The 20,740-nt window shown below is 34.3% G+C and overlaps 1 protein-coding gene across 1 annotated transcript; it reads left to right on the forward strand.

Moving 5' to 3' along the window:
- Positions 1 to 407: 407 nt before the first annotated feature.
- On the forward strand, positions 408 to 19,614 carry LOC100792816 (myosin-10). Its single transcript, XM_006589136.4, has 38 exons — positions 408 to 1,984; positions 3,348 to 3,476; positions 4,464 to 4,607; positions 4,687 to 4,832; positions 4,915 to 5,071; positions 5,207 to 5,265; positions 5,647 to 5,806; positions 5,881 to 6,030; positions 6,132 to 6,268; positions 6,346 to 6,492; positions 6,624 to 6,725; positions 6,872 to 6,929; positions 7,010 to 7,111; positions 7,705 to 7,742; positions 10,608 to 10,734; positions 10,815 to 10,985; positions 11,137 to 11,268; positions 11,393 to 11,502; positions 11,628 to 11,688; positions 11,949 to 12,126; positions 12,290 to 12,495; positions 12,581 to 12,700; positions 13,368 to 13,466; positions 13,662 to 13,883; positions 14,375 to 14,514; positions 15,039 to 15,150; positions 15,235 to 15,279; positions 15,365 to 15,631; positions 15,735 to 15,887; positions 15,974 to 16,180; positions 16,338 to 16,481; positions 16,917 to 16,987; positions 17,088 to 17,187; positions 17,281 to 17,337; positions 17,437 to 17,493; positions 17,566 to 17,646; positions 17,771 to 17,853; positions 19,072 to 19,614. The coding sequence occupies exons 1-38, from the start codon at positions 1,982 to 1,984 to the stop codon at positions 19,193 to 19,195; spliced, it is 4,599 nt and encodes a 1,532-aa protein (XP_006589199.1). The 5' UTR covers positions 408 to 1,981; the 3' UTR covers positions 19,196 to 19,614.
- Positions 19,615 to 20,740: the final 1,126 nt, after the last annotated feature.

Below are 20,740 nucleotides of genomic sequence, written 5' to 3' on the forward strand. Positions count from 1 at the left end.
AAGTTATTACAACTTAACAAATTACCAACTAAATAAAAATAGTTAGAGAATACATACATATATGGACGAATTAAAATATATATATATATATATATATATATATATATATATATATATATATATATATATATATATATATATAAAGTAACTTGAATATTAGGTAGCTATAAAAAAATAAAAAATATATTTTTTCCTCTTTAAATATATCAAAGTTTAGATTTATCTTTGTAAAATTTTGTCTATATTTTTTTCCTCATAAAATCATAATGTTATTTTTTAGTTGAAAGTTAAATCCCGATTCATATGAACCTAAACCTTAAAACCTACATGACATTTTTTAATATTTATATATTAAAATATAATTTTTGATGGTTTTACAACCCTCACAAATAGCAGAAAAAATAAAAAAACAAGCAAAAATCAAAATACAATTTGTGAAGCTTAAAAACCTGTCACAAATTGCAGATTTTTTTTTTCAAACACCATAACAGCACAGTACCATCACCGTCAAACACCATAACAGACCCAGATAAAGAAACTTGCAAAACCCTCCTACTCAATTCCTGAAACAACAAGTTTTTTGGCACGTTTTAGGCAATGGTAGTAATTTGGTGAGCAAACTACAACCTCCACAAGAGAAAAACAAACTTAAACAAATTCCTGATGAGAAACTTCATCACAATTATGATTAATTTCGAAACACAGAAGCAACGCGTGAAAAAACAAAGGACATGAGCTCTGCGTTTGTTAACATAACTCATAGGCTTGAATCTGATGGTTCTGTGCACATAACTCACATTATTCTAAACATATGTAGCTTAAATTGTATCTAAAAAATGTGACACATATATAATTTATATGGTAGATATTTCAAAGCTAAAGAAAATAAAATATGCAAGAATCGAAGCCTCTTCAGTCTTCCCTAACACCATCAAACACAATAATAAACTCAGATCAAATACTATCGCCACCTCATCGTTCTCCAGCGGAGACGAGGAGCCGCTACCGCTACCGCTGCCGCCGCCGCCTGAAACCTTCTTCCTCCGCCGCGTCTTCCTCTTCCGCATCAAGCTCACTGAGCTCTGCACCTTGCTTCTCTCCCTTGTCCCTCCCTCATCCGAGTGAGCCAATGAGTCGACTCGGACGAGTCGTCATCAATCCATCACCATAAACCACGCAACACCGCCACCGCTTCTCCTCCCCTTACCCGTCACCACAGACAGCGCACATAACAGAAAACACAAATGAACATCAAATAAACAAAGGAGATCGAGAGAGAGGAAAGCGAAATAGAAAAAAAAAGGAGATCGGTGTCGTTCTGTTTCTTTTCCCCCTTGCTCTTTTTTATTTCCTCCTCCTTGTACGAATTTCTTCCTTCCTCCGCTTCTCCCATCGTCGGAATTTCTTTCCCTGACTGTCGCCTTCGACCTTCAATCGTGCCCAAGAGAAAGAGAAAGAGCCTATACGTGTCCATTTTTTATTGGATAGACATTATACACGTAGGTTCTGACTCATCCAAATTCCGGAACATTGTGACTTTATAATGAAGAAATTCCAACTTTTGTATATTTACATTTTAGTTTAGAAAAAATAATATATGGATATTTAAAACATTTAAAACACCAGGGAGGGGAGTGAGAAGAAATTCCGTTAGACACATAGTTAATTAGGAGCCACGAGTTGGCGCGAAAGCAAAGGGAAGAAGAAGAAGGTGCCGAAGTTGAAGGGCGTGGCGAAGAATGTCTCTTCATGGATCCAAACCCTTGCTCACTTCTTCCATTTCCCTCTCTGTTCATCTTCCCCCAAAAACTAATCAATGTCGTCGTTCCTGTCATCTCACTTTCACACCATTTTCCCACTTTCTTAACGCCTTTCATTCAAATCTCAGCAATAACGCTCCCATCAGATCCCTAACTCATTTTCTTCTCTTTATGAACCTTCTCGTTGAGGTCTCCCTCACCTCCCACTTTACACCGCAATAATGGTACGTTTCTCTCGCCATTTTCACTTTACTTTTTGTATTTATTTATTATGCGATGCGATTTTCTTTCTGTATAGTCGCTTGCACAATCAATGGAAGCCTCTTGTTATTTTTATCTTTTTCCATTCAAAATAATAATAAGATCTCGTTTACGCAATTACGTGCGTTGGAATTGAAAATACTTACGTGAAAGATTGAATGAAACTATGAACTGGATACTGGAGAGAAGTTGTTAGGGATCATCATACTTTGAAGTCAAGTGATTCTTTGTAATGCACACACAGCTGTTTTATGTAGTGACCCTCCTCCATGATCAATGCGCATTGGAATTTCGGAGGAGTATGGGAAAAGGGATTGGAGTTCACTGGTAAAATCAATCCGACAAAACTTATATGCAGTTCCTTAGGTGCTTTTGGGGTTGTTCTCAAATCAGAATTGGAGTTTTACCTTGGGAGTCTATGGTGACATTTAATGTTGGGGAGTATTTAGTATACGGATTATTGAGATGAAACTCCAATTCTAATTGGAGAACAACGTTAAAAACACCGAAGGAACTGTATCCAAGTTTTGTTCAAATCTAAAAGCAAATGATTTATTTGGGAGATGTGGCATTCAAATTAAGTTGGGCAACTCAGGCAGCATTGTCAGAGAATAATGATGCCAACAGTGGATAAATTATGAAACAGAAAGTGATGAATCATGAAATGCAAAGCAGACAAACCACACTTGGTTCGTTCTGTATATAGAGTGGATGGATTTTAGCAATGGGTAGAAGAAATATAGATTTAGTAGGCATATCAAGTTTCAAAACAATATTGAGCTCAGAGTCCTGAGTTGTGGGTTGTGACTCGCATTTGTTTATACTTATACATGAACTTCCACTTTTGAAGAGCATCAGTATACTTGTAGTCTTGTAGATCCTGATTTCATGTGGTATTTGCAATTTTTTCAAGATTCAAAAACTCAAAATATCTCTCAGTCAATAATACATTAGAAAAGGATGTATTAGGAAAGAAATATGATATCTTGCCATGCAGCAGCAAACTGTGATTAAACTGATTTTTCTACAATGTGGTATCCAGTTGGTTGTTAGGCCAATATTCCTGAGAATTATGGTAAAACATTCTGATTTATTTTATTTGGCTGTTAGTATTACAGATTTACAGGCACTGTCTAACTAGGCATGTTTTAGTTTAGTTTGGAATTTATAGATCTTACTAGACGCATGTCATGGGACAAACTTATGTACAATTCTTGTTAGCTTTTCTTGAAGACAAGATAATATAAAAATACATATCCAGAACCTTAATGAAATCTTACATAGATCATTGTAATAAAAATAATGATTCCATATCTCCATCTGCAGGGTACTCCAGTGAATATTGTTGTGGGTTCTCATGTCTGGATTGAAGACCCAGAGGTATCTTGGATTGATGGACAGGTATTAAAAATAAATGGAAAGGATGCTGAAATTGATGCTACCAATGGAAAAAAGGTTTGTAGACTGTCAGAGTGCCAGTTACTTGGTTCCCTATTTTATAGTATTAGATTTTTTGCCTTTTTATATCCAATCTTTTTGAGAAGAAGATTGATAGGTTTACGACCAACTGTAGTCATTGATGGGCAGTACCCTATCTTGAAAAATAAGACTTTCATTCTAGAATCAATCCATACTGTGTTGGATAGCTAAACATTTGACATAGGCTTATCGTATGACAACAGTTAATACAGAAGAAAGATAAAATAATAATGACTGGTAATAATTTACCTCTCATTTAGGGGATGTGAAATGTTGCTTGGAGGAGGGGATTGTTCCCATCCTTTTTTTCCCCTTTAATTTTTTTTCTTCTTCCCATGTAGCTTTTTTTCTAAAACAAAATTAATTTGCCCCCTTCAATAAAGTAATTTTCATATTAGGTCCCCCATCTTATTTATTCTAGCTTTGTCCCCAGTCTCCTTTGTGATCATCCTAGGTTTATATACATAGCAACTACTTACATGGTTATCAACTAAAATAAGAAAAAGAACTGCTGGAGTGCTGGTCAGCTGTATCTGAGCTTCAAGTAGATTATGGAATGAGTAAAGAAGGACAAAGAAAACACTAAAAAGTAAAAAGGGAAGAGATCCGTAAACAAGAGTTCTTTCTTTCATTATTGAATGTCCCTGCTTGGGATTCAAGTCATCATTATGATCTATAGAAAATTATTTAATTAAGGTTTATTGTCCTGAAAATCCAGTGTCGAGGTCATTGGAGTCTTGAACAAATTTACTACTGTCTTTCTTCATTGTATTCCTGCTTTATCTTAACTCATTAAACTCTGCAGTAAGCAAATTATTATTTTAATTGCTTACTTCATTTCTTAATGCAGCACTTGTTCTTTCTCATGCATGTATTGCTAACTGGAAAATGTGCAAAATGTTGCAGTAACTTATTAAGCCAAAGATTAAATCTGAATTATTTACCTGTAATTGCTATTTTAAGGTTGTTGCAAATTTATCAAAAATATATCCTAAGGATATGGAAGCTCCTCCTGGTGGAGTGGATGATATGACAAAACTTTCCTATTTGCACGAGCCTGGAGTCCTGCAGAACTTAAAAGCTAGATATGAATTGAATGAAATATATGTAAGGCTTTCTTCCCTTTAATGAGATGAGATTCAGCATATTTTATCAGTGAAAAAGTTGTTACCTATTGTTTTGGCAGACTTATACTGGAAATATTCTGATTGCAATAAATCCATTCCAAAGACTACCTCATATTTATGGTGCGCACATGATGCAACAATACAAGGGAGCACCATTTGGAGAATTAAGTCCTCATGTGTTTGCAGTTGCTGATGTTGCATATAGGTAATCCTAATTTTTTCGTAAGATCCAAGTTTCATTTCTCTAAGTGAAGCAAATATTAAATTGATGATTTTATTAATATCAGGGCGATGATTAACGAAAAGAAAAGCAATTCAATTCTAGTCAGTGGGGAAAGTGGAGCTGGGAAAACAGAAACTACAAAAATGCTTATGCAATACCTTGCCTTCTTAGGTGGTAGGGCTGGTACTGAAGGGCGAACAGTTGAGCAACAAGTTCTTGAAGTATGATCCAATTAATTACACTTATTTTTGAATTCTAACAGAATTCCCGCCCCCCTCCCAATGAATAACATTCCATTTTCTTATCTTTTAATATGAACTCATTCAAGATTTCTTTATTAACTGATCTGAGTGCAGTCAAATCCAGTACTGGAAGCATTTGGGAATGCTAAAACTGTCAGGAATAACAATTCTAGGTGAGTCTCTCTTATATGTGGTAAATAAAGGATTCTGTGGGTTTTATTCTCTATGATTTCTGGTATGTAAGTTAACTTTTTATAAGTCTTCCTGACATGTGGGCAACAAAGAATTCCTTGTGCTTCATTCTTACCGCTAGTCTGAAATTATAGATTAACTTTGTTTCCAGTTTTGTTTCATTTCATTAACTTAATAGCACATTATATTGTCAAAAGTCATTCCGATATTAAGAAGGGCAGTTAGAATGATGTCTTTCTTTATCAAATTTTCATTCCAAAAAGGAATTTCTCTTTTTGCTAACATAAACTGCTACATGATACTTAATGTCTAAGCTAATACCAAAGAGTTGGTTTCAAATTCTCCTAGTGTTAATGGTGCAGCCGTTTTGGTAAATTTGTTGAGATCCAATTCGATAAAAGTGGAAGAATATCAGGAGCAGCCATCCGAACATATCTTCTAGAGAGATCTCGGGTTTGCCAAATTAATGATCCTGAAAGGAACTACCATTGCTTTTATCTTCTTTGTGCTGCACCACAGGAGGTGGATTTCTGGCTACGATCTACTTATTATTGATTCTTTTAATTATATGAACTCATTGAAAATTCTGCTAACAGGAAATTGAGAAATACAAATTAGGAAATCCTAGATCATTTCACTACCTTAACCAGTCAAAATGCTATGAACTGGCTGATGTAAGTGATGCTCGTGAATATCTTGCCACCCGGAGAGCTATGGATATTGTTGGGATAAGCCAAAAAGATCAGGTATTTCTTCCACAAGTATGAATGCAGCCAGCTTTTTTCTTGCTAGAATATAGAATGATTGTTCTCTCCCTCTCTGTTTTGCCCTGCTGTCTTGTTCTCAGGAAGCCATTTTCAGAGTTGTTGCTTCAATTCTTCATATTGGTAATATTGAATTTACCAAGGGAAAAGACATTGATTCATCAGTTCCAAAAGATGACAAATCCAAATTCCACCTGAAAACAACTGCTGAGCTTCTCATGTATGGGCATTGTTGTATTATTACTCATGTCTGTATGATTTATAGTTTCCTTAAGATAATTGTCAATATTGGATCAGGTGTGATGCTGATGCCTTGGAAGACGCATTATGTAAGCGTGTCATGATCACCCCTGAAGAAGTTATAAAACGGAGCCTTGACCCCCAAAGTGCAGCAATCAGTAGAGATGGATTAGCAAAAACACTCTATTCTCGGCTATTTGACTGGTAAGATACTAAAAATGGAAACAAATTCATTTTAAAGACCTTTAAAATCTCTAATTAGTGTCACAAATATTGAATATGAGGATACAGGGTTCTGATTTTTATTCCTGGATCATTTATGTGTTTACTAACAGGTTGGTGGACAAGATTAATAGTTCCATTGGACAAGACCCCAATTCTAAATCTTTGATTGGGGTCCTTGATATCTATGGTTTCGAAAGCTTTAAATCTAACAGGTAATATATAGTTTTGAAGAATAAACATATATATCCATAAGTATGTCCACAAGAGGGCATTACTGGAGATATTGAAAGCAACTACTTCTACTTATTCTCAAGTTTCAATCTTTTGTAACTTATTTTCAGTTTGTCATGCTCTGCAGTTTTGAGCAATTTTGCATTAATTTCACAAATGAGAAGTTGCAGCAACATTTCAATCAGGCAAAGTCTAAGAACAAATTATGCACTTCAAGTTTGTTTGCTATTTCCATTATTAATATGATGGTGATGATGAATTTCAGCACGTGTTTAAAATGGAACAAGAAGAATATACAAAGGAGCAGATCAACTGGAGCTACATTGAATTTGTTGACAACCAAGATGTTTTGGACCTTATTGAGAAGGTTTTCTTTCTCTCCTTTTTCCTACTTTCTTCAAGGAATCGAGTATAATTTATTCATTTTTAGTTGGAAGCCTTCAACATAGATGGTCAAAACCTTAATGAAACTGAAAGGTAGTGTGCGTTTGATATGCTTAAAGATGATATTTACATTGCTGTTGTTTTTAATCATCCAATATAGGTTCATCCCACAGTCTATTTAGTGTGACTATACCCTGCCTATTAATAATGAATTTTCAATTGATCCCAATCCTCCCAGGTTGACAAAAAATACAGAACAACTACATACATGTAGAAAGGAAGAGAAGCAGGGGAACAGGAACTTGTGATGAAAATAAAATTGATTAATGAGTTTAATTCTTGCTTCTTTTGGAATTGAACCACAAGACCTTTATTGTGTCTAATATACACAATCTGATATTTTGGGTTTTAGATGAATATAAATTTACAATCAAGCAAGTTCCATTTCTGAGTAGTGAGTAGTCTTCCACCAAGTTATTATTTTGGGCCCATTTTACAGCCTAATTCAATCCCTAGTTAGGCTTTTTCTGCCTTTTGTTCTTGTACTATTCTTTTACATTGATTTTGCTTTTGCAGAAACCTGGAGGAATCATTGCTCTCCTCGATGAAGCTTGGTAAATAATTGTTATTTTTCCCATGAACTACTTCCTTTTCACAGCTTGCTTGATGATTTTAACTTTCTACATCTACTTTAGGTTGGTAAAAGTAGACATGATCTAGTTTTTGTCTGGTTTCTTCAAATCCAAAGCTCCTTGTTGTCAATGGAATTGATTAGCAGAATATTAGTTATTAATTGACACAAATTGCAGAATATTTGTTATTATTGGCACAAATTTGCTGGTCATTCAAAACTACATATCTTACATGATTATACAACTGTAATTATCTCCTTAATTAGTGATCCCAGCTTTAGGATAACATTTATTGCAAATTGACTATTTAATGCATAGATGTAGAAATCAAATTGTATGAGCACTATTTAAAGCAGAATTCTCCACAGGAGAACACATAAATTTTTCATCTGCAACTTTCTTAGCTAATATGGTATTAGTCTAGGTTGCAATCCTATCATAGTTCTGTCCAAAATTCCTGGCCTCTTGGTTTTGCAAGACTATCCAGTTCTTGCTCCTTGTTCTTTTGTGATTTCTCTCTCGTGATTACCTTTTTTTTCCCCTTAACCTTATGTCTAGTGACAAGTATGATGTCTTATTCATTTGCCTTAATGGCAAAAATCATTTTGCCTGGGCATTCCAGTTCCAGATATTTGTCAAAGGTAAGAACCTTTGGGGTCATGTTGATGGCACTAGTTCTGCTCCTAACAAAGAAAACCAGCCGAACGAATATGCTGCGTGGGAAGTCAAGGATGGCCAAGTCATGGCATGGATCATAGGCTTTGTTGATCCTCATATTGTTCTCAATCTCTGACCATTCAGCACTGCAGCCAAGAAGATGTGGGCCTATCTCAAGAAGATTTATAACCAGAATAATACTGCTAGAAGGTTCTAGCTGGAACATGAAATTGCCATATTTCAATAGGATAGTCTCTCAAATTTTGAATTCTATTCTCAATTCATGAATCGTTGGACTGAATACACTAACATTGTCTATGAAGATTTGTCAAATGAAGGTCAAATTGCAGTGCAACAAGTTCATGAGACTACAAAAAGAGATCAATTTCTTATGGAATTGAGATCTGACTTTGAGGGTATTTGGTCCAATCTCATGAATAGAGCTCAATGAGCTTCTTTGTGAAAAACAACGTCTCCTAACTTAAGCATCCATTGAACAACAAAAATCTGACTCTTTTCCAGTTGCATATGCTGCACAAAGAAAACCTAAACGTCGAGACTTGAGTGCTATCCAATGCTTCTGTTGCAAAGAACTTGGACATTTTGCTTCACACTGTCCTAAAAAGTTTTGCAATTACTGCAAAAAGGATGACCATATCATTAAAGAATGCCCCATAAGATCACCAAGGAAAATTGAAACAGCCTTTACTGCTGCGGCTGGTCCTTCTACCGCTAGTGGTTTGAAAAGTTTCACCAATAGGCACCGAGAATATGGTTTGAAAAGTTTCGCACAACACTACTTGGTTTTTCCTTCATACAAAGCTAGTATGATCTGTCACTTTTCATACAAAGGAGCTTAAAAGTAATTGTCATACTTCTTGTTTATGTGGACGATATTGTGATCACCGGATCTGATCAAGAGGCTATCAATACAATCAAGAGACTATTGCATTTAACTTTCTGCATGAAAGACCTTGGCCAATTCACTTATTTCTTGGGATTAGAAGTACACTTTCGATAGCAAGACATTTTCGTCAATCAACACAAATATATTCAAGATCTAATTCAATTAGTTGGTCTCACTAATTCTGTTCCTGTTGACACTCCAATAGAAATTAATCTAAAATTGCGACGAGATGGTGACCTTCTACTAGACCCAACTTTCTATCGTATGCTGGTTGGAAGTCTTATTTACCTAACCATCACTAGACCAAACATCTCATTTGTTGTTCACACAGTTAGCAAATTCATGCAATTTCATCGGCATTTGCATCTTTCAGCAGTACACCATATTATTAAGTATCTATTTGGTACTTCTAGTCGTGGGCTTTTCTTCCCTACTGGTGCATCAACACAACTTCAAGCATACAGTGATTCTGATTGGGCTGGATGTCCAGACACACGGAAATCCACTACTGGCTGGTGTATGTTCTTCGGGAAAGCTCCAATCTCTTGGAAATGCAATAAACAAGACTCAGTCTCCAAATCATCCACTGAAGCAGAATACTGCACCATGTCTACTTCATGCTGAGAGATTATTTGGTTACGTGGTCTCTTTTCAGAGCTTGGTTTTTCGCAAGCAAAACCAACTCCAATGCATACTGACAATACAAGTGCCATTCAAATTGCCACAAATCTTGTTTACTATGAAAGAAAGGACATAGAGGTTGATTGTCACTCAATCCGGGAGGTGTATGACCATCGAGTTATCACCTTGCCTCATGTTTCTACATTTGTTCAACTTGTTGATATTCTCACAAAATCCTTGACACGTCAGCGCAATAATTTCCTAATCAGCAAATTGATGCCTTTAGACTTACCAACATCAATTTGAGGGGGGGTGTCAATGGAATTGATTAGCAAAATATTAGTTATTAATTGGCACAAATTGTAGAATATTTGTTATTATTGACACATTTGTTGGCCATTCAAAACAACAGATCTTACATTATTATGCAGCTATAATTATATACTTAATTAGTTATTCCAACTGTAGGATAGCATTTATTGCAGATTGGCTATTTAATGCACAAATGTAGAAATCAAATTGTATGAGCATTATTTAATGCAGAATTCTCCAATGGAGAACACAGTTTTTCATCTGCAACTTTCTTAGTCTAATACTTGTTACATAACATACTGAATCTATGTCCATCGTTCTTGCCTTTACCCTCTCCCTTTGTCTTTCAGCATGTTTCCGAAGTCAACTCATGAAACATTTGCAAATAAGCTTTATCAAACATTTAAGAATCACAAGCGCTTTATTAAGCCAAAACTGTCTCGAACAGATTTCACAATTGCTCATTATGCTGGGGAGGTACGACTAATCTCATAGCATTAGCTGCTGCTTAAATGCGATATCTTTGCTTATTCAAATTTACCCTCCTAAATCTGCAGGTATTATACCAGTCTGACCAATTCTTAGACAAAAACAAGGATTATGTGGTTCCTGAACATCAAGATTTATTGAGTGCTTCCAAATGTTATTTTGTATCTGGCCTTTTTCCTCCACTTCCAGAAGAGACATCAAAATCTTCCAAATTTTCTTCAATTGGTTCTCGTTTTAAGGTATCATTCTTTTTCAAGTCTTTATTGGTAAACTTTAGGACTTTGACTAAAAATTCAAATAATGAATATATGAACAAGCTCACCTCACAACCTACAAAAACTGAACTGCATTCTTACAATCAAGAAGCTAATGAAATTTTGAATGGTGCAGCTACAACTACAAAGCCTGATGGAGACATTAAATTCTACAGAACCCCATTACATTAGATGTGTGAAACCAAACAACCAACTTAAGCCTGCAATTTTTGAGAATGTCAATATTATGCAACAACTTCGCTGTGGTGTGAGTATGCTTTTATGTTCTTCCTTTATTTCATTCTTTGGAAGATGGTTTATACAAAAGTATATTCATAGTTTCATCAAGTCTTCACCCCTTCTTCAGCTGTTCCTAACTCTTGTTCCTATAGGGTGTTTTGGAGGCAATCAGAATCAGTTGTGCTGGCTACCCTACTCGCCGTGCTTTCTTTGAATTTATAAACAGATTTGGCATCCTTGCTACAGAGGCCATGGAAGCAAAGTAAGCACTCTTTTAGTTTATCTTCTATGCCTGGGAGGAAGAAAAGTTTTGGCTTGATATGCTCAAATATTTCGTACCAAACTTGGGGATGGTGCTAATATGTCAAAATTTTCACCTGTGAGTAGCTGTGATGAAAAGGCTGGTTGCCAAAAGATTCTGGAAAAGATGGGGCTTCATGGATATCAGGTAATTTGAAATATTTCACCAGCATAATTATTGCTCGTGTTCTTGCTCAGTTGTCCATAACTCTGTTGTAAAGCTCTTAAGGCCTTAGCAACAACTATAACCCATGCACATTGCAGCATGAATTTATAACAGCTCTTTCAGACTTAATGATCTAATATCAACAGGGAACTTGTATGGTCTTATAACTTGCATATGTGTATAATATTTATGCCGTGCTCATATGTTCACAAAATTCATTTGGTTGGCTTCAAATGTTGTAGATTGGAAAAACAAAGGTATTCTTGAGAGCAGGTCAGATGGCTGAACTAGATGCACGGAGAGCTCAAGTACTTGGTAATGCAGCAAAAGTTATCCAACGGTGCGTACGAACTCATCAAGCTCGTAAACATTATCTTGCATTGCGAAAGAAGAGCATATATGTGCAGTCTCGGTGGAGAGGTAAAGTTTTTCAAAAGTGAAATAACCTGATTAGAGTATGCTGTCAAGTTTTCATAGAGCATGACTTCCCTGGTTAGAATAATGTATCTCAGATCTGTAGGAGATCTCATTAATTAATAACTCTCCTTTTTCTATATTAAGATATATGATATATTATCTGTAGGAAGACTTGCATGTAAACTCTATGAGCACTTGAGAAGGGAGGCTGCTGCTAGGAAAATTCAAAAGAATGTACGCAGATATGAATCTAGGAAAGCCTATAAAGAACTTCATGTGTCAGCACTTACACTGCAAACAGCTATAAGGGCCGTTGCTGCCCGCAAGAAATTCAGATTTAAGAAGCAAACTAAAGCTTCCATTATTATTCAGGTTTTGGTCAAGTACTATATGATTTGGATTATCCTCTAGGGAAATCAGTATTCAGTATTTCAAATTCCCTCTCAAAAAATTGCAGGCTCGGTGGCAGTGCCACAAAGCTGCCTTATATCATAAGAGGCTTAAGAAAGGTGCAATAGTTACACAATGCAGATGGAGGGGGCGCATAGCCAGGAAAGAACTTAGGAAACTGAAAATGGTATGTTTCTATGTTTACCATGATTCTTATACATTAAGTAGATCCTTAAGAAATAGATGACAAAAGATGTAACACATTCATCCTACATAACTTATGGCACAAAAGGCAAAAGATACTATTTGATAATTTTTTTAATTGTAGAATTGAGTTTCAAATCATACATATATACAAACAATATTCATATTTTTTGTTTCATCATCATCATTATCTTCATGAAGGGAAAAACAATAGAAGAACTTAAAATTCTCTTCTGATTTGCAAAGATTGCAATTGGCTTTAATTTTTCACTTGTGATAACAGAAGACAAAAAAATCTTCCCTTTTTATTTTGATTTCTTAAACCACTACCATATCTTTATTTTGAAAGAAATGAAGTAGATACAAAATAAACCTTGGAGAAAACTACAAAATAGAATATCGCATCCAGAATGGCCTAAATTGATAGTCATGCAATATTTCTCTTTCTTTGATGTTTCTTTCCTTTTTAGTGGTATGATGGATCAAATCTAAAACTAACCCCACCTTGATCCAACTGATTAAGTGGCTTGTACCTGACTCATTCTGTAATATATAAGTAGCTTGAACCTCACTTTTTTAATTTTGTTTTCCTGGTTTCATTTTATCTTTCTGTTTTTTTCTAAGTTGACATATGTTTCCATTTGCTTTAGGCTGCAAGAGAAACTGGTGCCCTTCAAGAAGCAAAGGATAAACTAGAAAAACGAGTGGAGGAACTCACTTGGCGTCTCCAACTAGAAAAAGGTTTAAGGGTAAGATACATGTTTTGTGGATAAAATAATTTGGAAGGATTTTGTTGTTCTGATCTCTTACACAACCATGCATTTTGAAAAACATTTTTGCACAATTAAGAAATAAACAGAAGGTTAAAAGACCAATGTTTGCAAGTTATTAAATATCCTCTCAACTGGTAAGGCCTAAAGTAAGCCATGTGGAATCATGTACAGACCAATCTGGAAGAATCCAAAGCACAGGAGATAGCAAAAGTGCAGAATTTATTGCAGGAGATGCAGAACAAATTTGAAGAAACTAATGCTCTGCTCATCAAAGAGCGAGAGAATGCGAAGAAAGTTGTTGAAGAAGCACCTCCTGTCATTAAAGAAACACAGGTTATTGTTGAAGATACACAGAAGATCGAGAAACTGAACGCTGAAGTTGAGAGCCTAAAGGTAAGAAAGTTCAGTCATACAAGACCAAATCTCCTATTAGGTGAACTTATTTCAAAGATGCGTCTCTTTCTATATAAAATGCTTCTTTTAAAATTGATAGCTTTTATGACAATATTTCTTTCACTAATATATGACCTATATCATTCTTAGAATGGTACATTAATTTTGTAGCCTCTTTTCCTTCATTGATTAGTTCGTAAAGGTGAAAAAAAAGACAACAGATATGGAATTTGGTATATCAGATTGAGGACCATAAAAAATTTCAATGTGAAGAAGTTATTTAAATAGTATTTTTTTCTGGACAACATGTATCCAGTTATGTAACCTAGCTTGTAAACAGAACTATGGCCTATCTTGGATAAATTTATTCTTGAGTACTTATAAGAGAAGAAAATGAGAAGATAAAATGAATTAAAATTCTCTTAAAGTTAAAATCAACTTATGCACCTTAGCTCATCTTAAGTGATTTTGCCTTGGCTGTATCAACACAGACTTCACTCAAGTCAGAGAAACAGAAAGCTGATGACTTTGAAAGAAAATACAACGAAACCCAAGTTTGTAGCGAAGAAAGACGTAAAAAACTAGAGGACACGGAGAAGAAGACACGTCAGCTTCAAGAATCATTGACTAGGTAATATGTAAATAATGAAAAGTATGTCCTGATGTAATTGTTTTCCCGTGATAATCAATGATGTCTTGCAAGGGAGAGCCTTGTCACAATGTTAAGGTTGTTACTTGTAAGTTGTAACCAAGAGGTCACTAGTACAAATCTTGGAAACAGTCTCTCTGCTTATGGAGTTACAGCTGTGTACATTTACGATTCACCAAAAAAAAAGCGGTGTACATTTACTATCCCAGACCCTACTTGGTGGTGGGAGCCTAGTGCACTGGCCACTGGGTCACCCTTAAATCAACAATGACCTGCTTTGAAAATATTGGATGACTTGTGTAAACTTCTGTGCCAAATTCCTTGTTGTAGAGACTTTCTTTCTCTTGAAATGTGTGATAATATCATTGGCTAGCTGTTAAAACTTTATCTTTCTTTATCTTCTTTTGACATCTCAATAATTTATAGCTAATTCAAAATTTCATCATATTATGCCTGCTCTTAGCTCACTGAGATGGTTGACTGAAATCTCATGATTCTATGATTAGGCTAGAGGAGAAGATCACTAATTTAGAATCGGAGAATCAGGTTCTACGTCAACAAGCTGTGTCCATGGCACCTAATAAGTTCCTTTCAGGACGTTCAAGATCAATTATCCAGGTAATCCTCAATAATGAATATTATATGCATGAAAACAATATAATTCTTGACATTGGTTTAAAGGAGTTTTTTGTCTGTCAACAGAGAACTGAAAGTGGTCATATTGTACAGGAAGCAAAGACAACTCTGGTAACTAAATCTATTATTTTATACTCTTAATTATTGCTTTTGGATATGTCTATATGGATTTGACTCTTTCTTGGTCACCTAATAGCCTAATCAGGAAATGCACAGCAAATCAATGCACCGGAGGGAACCCTCTGACGGCTTGGACGATAAACCACAAAAGTCACTAAATGAAAAACAACAGGAGAATCAAGAGTTACTCATTAGATGTATTGCGCAACATCTAGGCTTTGCTGGGAACAGACCAATTGCTGCCTTTATCATATACAAATGCCTCTTGCACTGGAGATCATTTGAAGTTGAGCGTACTAGTGTTTTTGACCGTATCATCCAAACTATTGGCCATGCAATTGAGGTCTGAAAAATGCAACTTCCTCATGCTAGTAGTCTCTTTTTCTTACACCTCTTTCTTAGCGTCATACTTTCAAGTTGCTGATATATTTCAATTTGGATTTCAGACCCAGGATAACAATGATGTCTTGGCTTATTGGTTATCCAATGCCTCTACACTTCTCTTGTTACTCCAGCGCACACTCAAGGCTAGTGGTGCTGCTGGAATGGCTCCACAACGCCATCGTTCTTCAGCAACCCTGTTTGGGAGGATGACTCAAGTAAAGCATAGCTTCTGATATGAACAAATTAATTCCCAATGAAAATCTTTTATTCTTCAGATAAGCAAGTTCCCCTTTTTTCCCAGAGTTTCCGTGGAGCACCAGCTGGAGTCAATGTTTCCCTAATCAATGGTAACACAAGCAGAGGAGTAGATACATTAAGACAAGTTGAGGCCAAGTACCCAGCTCTGCTGTTCAAACAACAGCTTACAGCATATGTGGAAAAGATATATGGAATGATTCGTGATAATTTGAAGAAAGAAATTTCTCCCTTGCTTGGATTATGCATCCAGGTATGACAATTTATTCATTAATCTTTAGTAGGATTCTACAAGCTGGTCTATTATGTATGCTTTTTAAAAATGATCAATTTTTTTTTTCCAATTTATACATTTTCATAGAAATTCATTCATTTAAAACGTCACTGTTATTTGGTATGTGACGAGATAGGCACCGAGAACATCCAGAGCAAGCCTTGTTAAGGGATCATCACGTTCAGTTGCAAACCCCGAAGCCCAACGCGCTTTGATTGCTCACTGGCAGGGAATAGTGAAGAGCTTAGGAAACTTTCTAAATGCGTTGAAAGAAAATCATGTTAGTATAATCTCTTTTGGCTTCTTTCTTTCTATGTTTTTGCCTCCGTATTGCAATATGTGTCAATAACAATTCTGGCTCTTTACATATATTTTTGGATCATTTACATTAAATATATTGTTGTAATAAATCATGTATACACTTCTATCGAAATTTAATAAAATTACATGACTTCCCTTATTGATTCTCAAGTTACATATATTTTCTTTATTTTGGTTTTAAATAAAGGGGGATTTATATTAATAATTAAATATGGGGGGTTTCTATAAATTTGAGAACGAAAAGGTTGATCTACATAATTTGGCCAAACCTCAGAAAGGTCTTCATATTATATTCTTCCAAATTATTTTATTTGCCTTTCTTTGGCTAGTTATGTTTCCATTTATTTAGTGTTGTAATGTTGTGATTTCTCCAACTTTGGCTTAATTTTGGCAGGTTCCTCCATTTTTAGTTCGTAAGGTGTTCACACAAATTTTTTCTTTCATCAATGTACAATTATTCAATAGGTTGGTTTGTTCTGCACTTCTAATATTCCGTTTTAAGGGCTGTCTTCTGTTCTGTAAATTGGAAGTCTCATTGTAATCATCTCAATTTTTTTTGTTACAGTCTTCTTTTAAGACGGGAGTGCTGCTCATTTAGTAATGGAGAATATGTCAAAGCTGGTTTGGCTGAATTGGAGCATTGGTGTTATAAGGCAACTGATGAGGTGTATTAACTTTGCACTGCTGTTGTTATTCTCTTCAGTTCTTTTAATAGGCACATATACTAACCCTCTCTTCTCCAAAAAAAAAAATTGCAGTATGCAGGTTCAGCCTGGGATGAGCTCAAACATATTAGACAAGCTATTGGATTTCTGGTATCTATCTATTTTTGGCTACATAACATCTGACACTATTTTTTCCCCTAATGGTCCTAGATAAGAAAATATGAAGAACTGATTTTTTCCTTTGTGTAGGTCATACATCAGAAACCAAAGAAAACATTGGATGAAATAAGCCATGACCTGTGCCCAGTAAGTAGGAGAAATCTTTTTCATTGAAAGATTTGCTATTTAGAATAGTTACCATTCTGTCTCTGTGTACAGGTCCTTAGTATACAGCAGCTATATCGGATAAGCACCATGTATTGGGATGACAAATACGGAACGCATAGTGTGTCCTCCGATGTAAGTTTTTACATAAAAGTTTTACTTAAACTCTCCATGTTAGAAAGCAGTATGATGATAACTTCAAATATAAGATGTGCAGAAAAACTATGCTGAGCTCTGCCATATTAATGTTTTCATCTAGGTAATATCCAATATGAGAGTGTTGATGACTGAAGATTCAAATAATGCAGTTAGTAATTCTTTCCTGTTGGATGATGATTCAAGGTCAGCCAGATATCATGATAGCTCATGTGATAATTGTCCTATTATATTTAATATTCTTGCAAATAGTTAAGTTCACTCACATTTTATTGGGTGCTTCAACCGAATAATTCTTACTAATTAGTTTAACTGTTTAACTATGATGCATGACAACCAAATACAGAATAAACATAAAAACTGAAATAAGCCTGTGGCAATCCTTAGAGGTTCAGGGCTGTTTTCAGTTTGTGATCCCTGACTTTTATTCTTCTCAAATTTGTGATCCCTGACTTTCCCAGAATAACACGCACACGCTCACACAGAATATAGGCAGCTTTGTCATGTTTCTATATAACCTACCAAGCTTACTACCACATTCATTGGACTAAACCCATTTCAAGATTACATTGTTGTGTCCTGAGACAAAAAGCATGGGAAAGCTATATTCAGGAAAAAAAAATTCTTTCCAAAAAAGTTATAGAAAAAGAAAAAATCAAGTTCCACAATATGCTAATCTGGACATGTAAGTGAAGACCAATGCCTAGTTTGGATTAACTTGTGGGAATTTTTTAATTAAGAAACCCTACTATTATTATTTTTCAAAGGCAATAATGCCAAGTTTTGATAAATTTACTGGTGCTTATGAACAATTTGGACAAGGGAGCTTCTGAAAAATTATAGTTGCATAAGTTTTTTTTTTAGGTTTAATTACACATTTAGTTTCTATAGTTTTTAAACTTGTCCCTTTTAGTCCCTATAGATAATAAGTGGATTTATTAGTTCTTAAAGTTTATATTTTAATTTTCAAAAGGTCCCTACTGTTAAAATTCTTTAACTAATGGAGTTAAAAAAATTTAATGGGAGGGACCAAAGAATTAAAATGTAAATTTCAGGGACTAAAAAATTCACTTATTAGACTTCAGAGACTAATAAATTCACTTATTAACTATAGGGACTAAAAAAGATAAGTTTGAAAACTATAGGGACTAGATGAGTAATTAAACTTTTTTTTATTATTAGTGTTGATATATTTTTTTTTATTAGTGATAGTTGCATAAGTTGATTTTATGTAGGAAGTTTAATTTATTATACATTCATTTTATATTTTACACTTACAAGTATTTTGTTGAAAAGTTTATCCAAATTGACTTGAATACCAGTTTGAGAAGCTTGTATTCTTATTTGCAAATTTATATCGTGATATTGTAACATTAACCATATGAAAGCATCTATTTGGTGCAGCATTCCGTTTTCTGTTGATGACATATCGAAATCAATGGAGCAGATAGATATCGCAGATATAGAGCCCCCGCCTCTAATTCGTGAAAACTCTGGCTTTAGCTTTTTGTTGCCACGCCCAGATTGATAGCTTTTGGTGCAGATTTGATCCACCGGTATTCTTACCCACCTCCATGGTATTACCAAGTCACAACAAGTCAGTGCTTGAAATTGTTGACTTTGGTTGTGTCAAAAACAAGTCAGTGTATTAAACATACCAAATTTACATCTCAGTGATGGATGACAAAAGGTAGATAGATCATCACGTCGTGCAAGTAGATTTTTGGGCTGACAGTAAAAGGAATAATATTGTTATATGGCCTTTTTCTATGAAGTTTTCACTCATTTTTTTACGAACCTTGTTACTTCTGAGCACAACGCTTTGTTTGGAATAAGATTTTGTATCTAGAAAGAATTATAGGAATTTCATTAAATTATAGTGGTGAATGTAAGTCCGTCAGAATATGTGGCAACAAAAGTTCATTATTTTATTTGGACTTGTTCTGTCGTGCATTTTCATTGCTTTCGACTTCGAGTTTGCTACTTTATCCTATCAGTACAAAATTCTCGAATAATGAATCCACCTCCCACGATATCTTTACTAATTACTAGCTCATCGCTTCGTGGAATGGGACCTCATATAATTGCCAAATATATCTCGGTCTCTCCATGTAGCTAAAAATTTGTAAACAAAATATCAAACTGCTCTCAATCAATATTTGAATCTTCAAAGTTGAAATTTGGTAAGATTCCGAACAGTTTCAAAGCTTACTCTTTTTGCAATGCATGCTCGAGACTGAGGCATATGCATGGATAGAGAAGATGAAGGAAGAAGGATGTGTGTAAAAATAAAAATATTTTTTAAACCTCTAATACCCCTATCATGATTTAAGATCCGTACACGTTAGATCATTAATTTTTTTTTTTTTTAAATTCAACATCGGTCTCTCAGAAAATCTGACGGGCTTCATCCAATGCTACTAGGCTTGATGAAAAATTTAAGGTATGCTTTACTATTTGCAACATCTTTTTTTAATTTTACACCATCCTTCCTTCTTATTTTTCTATTAAAAAAATACCATTATCCTGTTCTGAAATTGAATTTCCAAATATAATTTAATGCACACTGGGTGTTAAAATCTGGAATATAATTTTAAAAAAATTATCAATATTCTAGATTTTAGTTTCAGAACATATAAACATTTTAAAAGAATTTCAATACTTCAAAATTACAATGATATTTCAAGAATTATAGTGATACTAAAATATTGTACAGAATAAATATTTATTTTATAATTAAAATAATTTATAATAAATAAATATTTAAAAAATAAAAATTATATTATAATTAAAATTTGTAATAAATAAATACTTTCAACATATAAATTATGTTTATGATAAATAATTTATATTATGCATATTTTCATTATTAATTATTAACGATTTATTTTAAAAAATATTCAAATTAAAGTTAGAAGTAAAGATTTTGAAACTAATAAATTGAAAGAAATAAGAAGTTAAGTTAAAAACCGCTTAGTTGATATTAAAAGCATAATCACAATTTAAATACATTTTAGGAGTGTATTTCAATTTTTAAGATGATATATATATATATATATATATATATATATAT

This window comes from Glycine max, chromosome 10 (genome assembly GCF_000004515.6).
Source record: "Glycine max cultivar Williams 82 chromosome 10, Glycine_max_v4.0, whole genome shotgun sequence".
NCBI classification, from domain to species: domain Eukaryota; kingdom Viridiplantae; phylum Streptophyta; class Magnoliopsida; order Fabales; family Fabaceae; genus Glycine; species Glycine max.

Excerpts from the sequence above, each read along its gene's own strand:
- LOC100792816 (XM_006589136.4), top strand. Across the intron at positions 15,151-15,234 it reads GTTCAAGATCAATTATCCAG|AGAACTGAAAGTGGTCATAT; the intron begins GTAATCCTCAAT and ends GTCTGTCAACAG. Across the intron at positions 17,854-19,071 it reads CTGTTGGATGATGATTCAAG|CATTCCGTTTTCTGTTGATG; the intron begins GTCAGCCAGATA and ends TATTTGGTGCAG.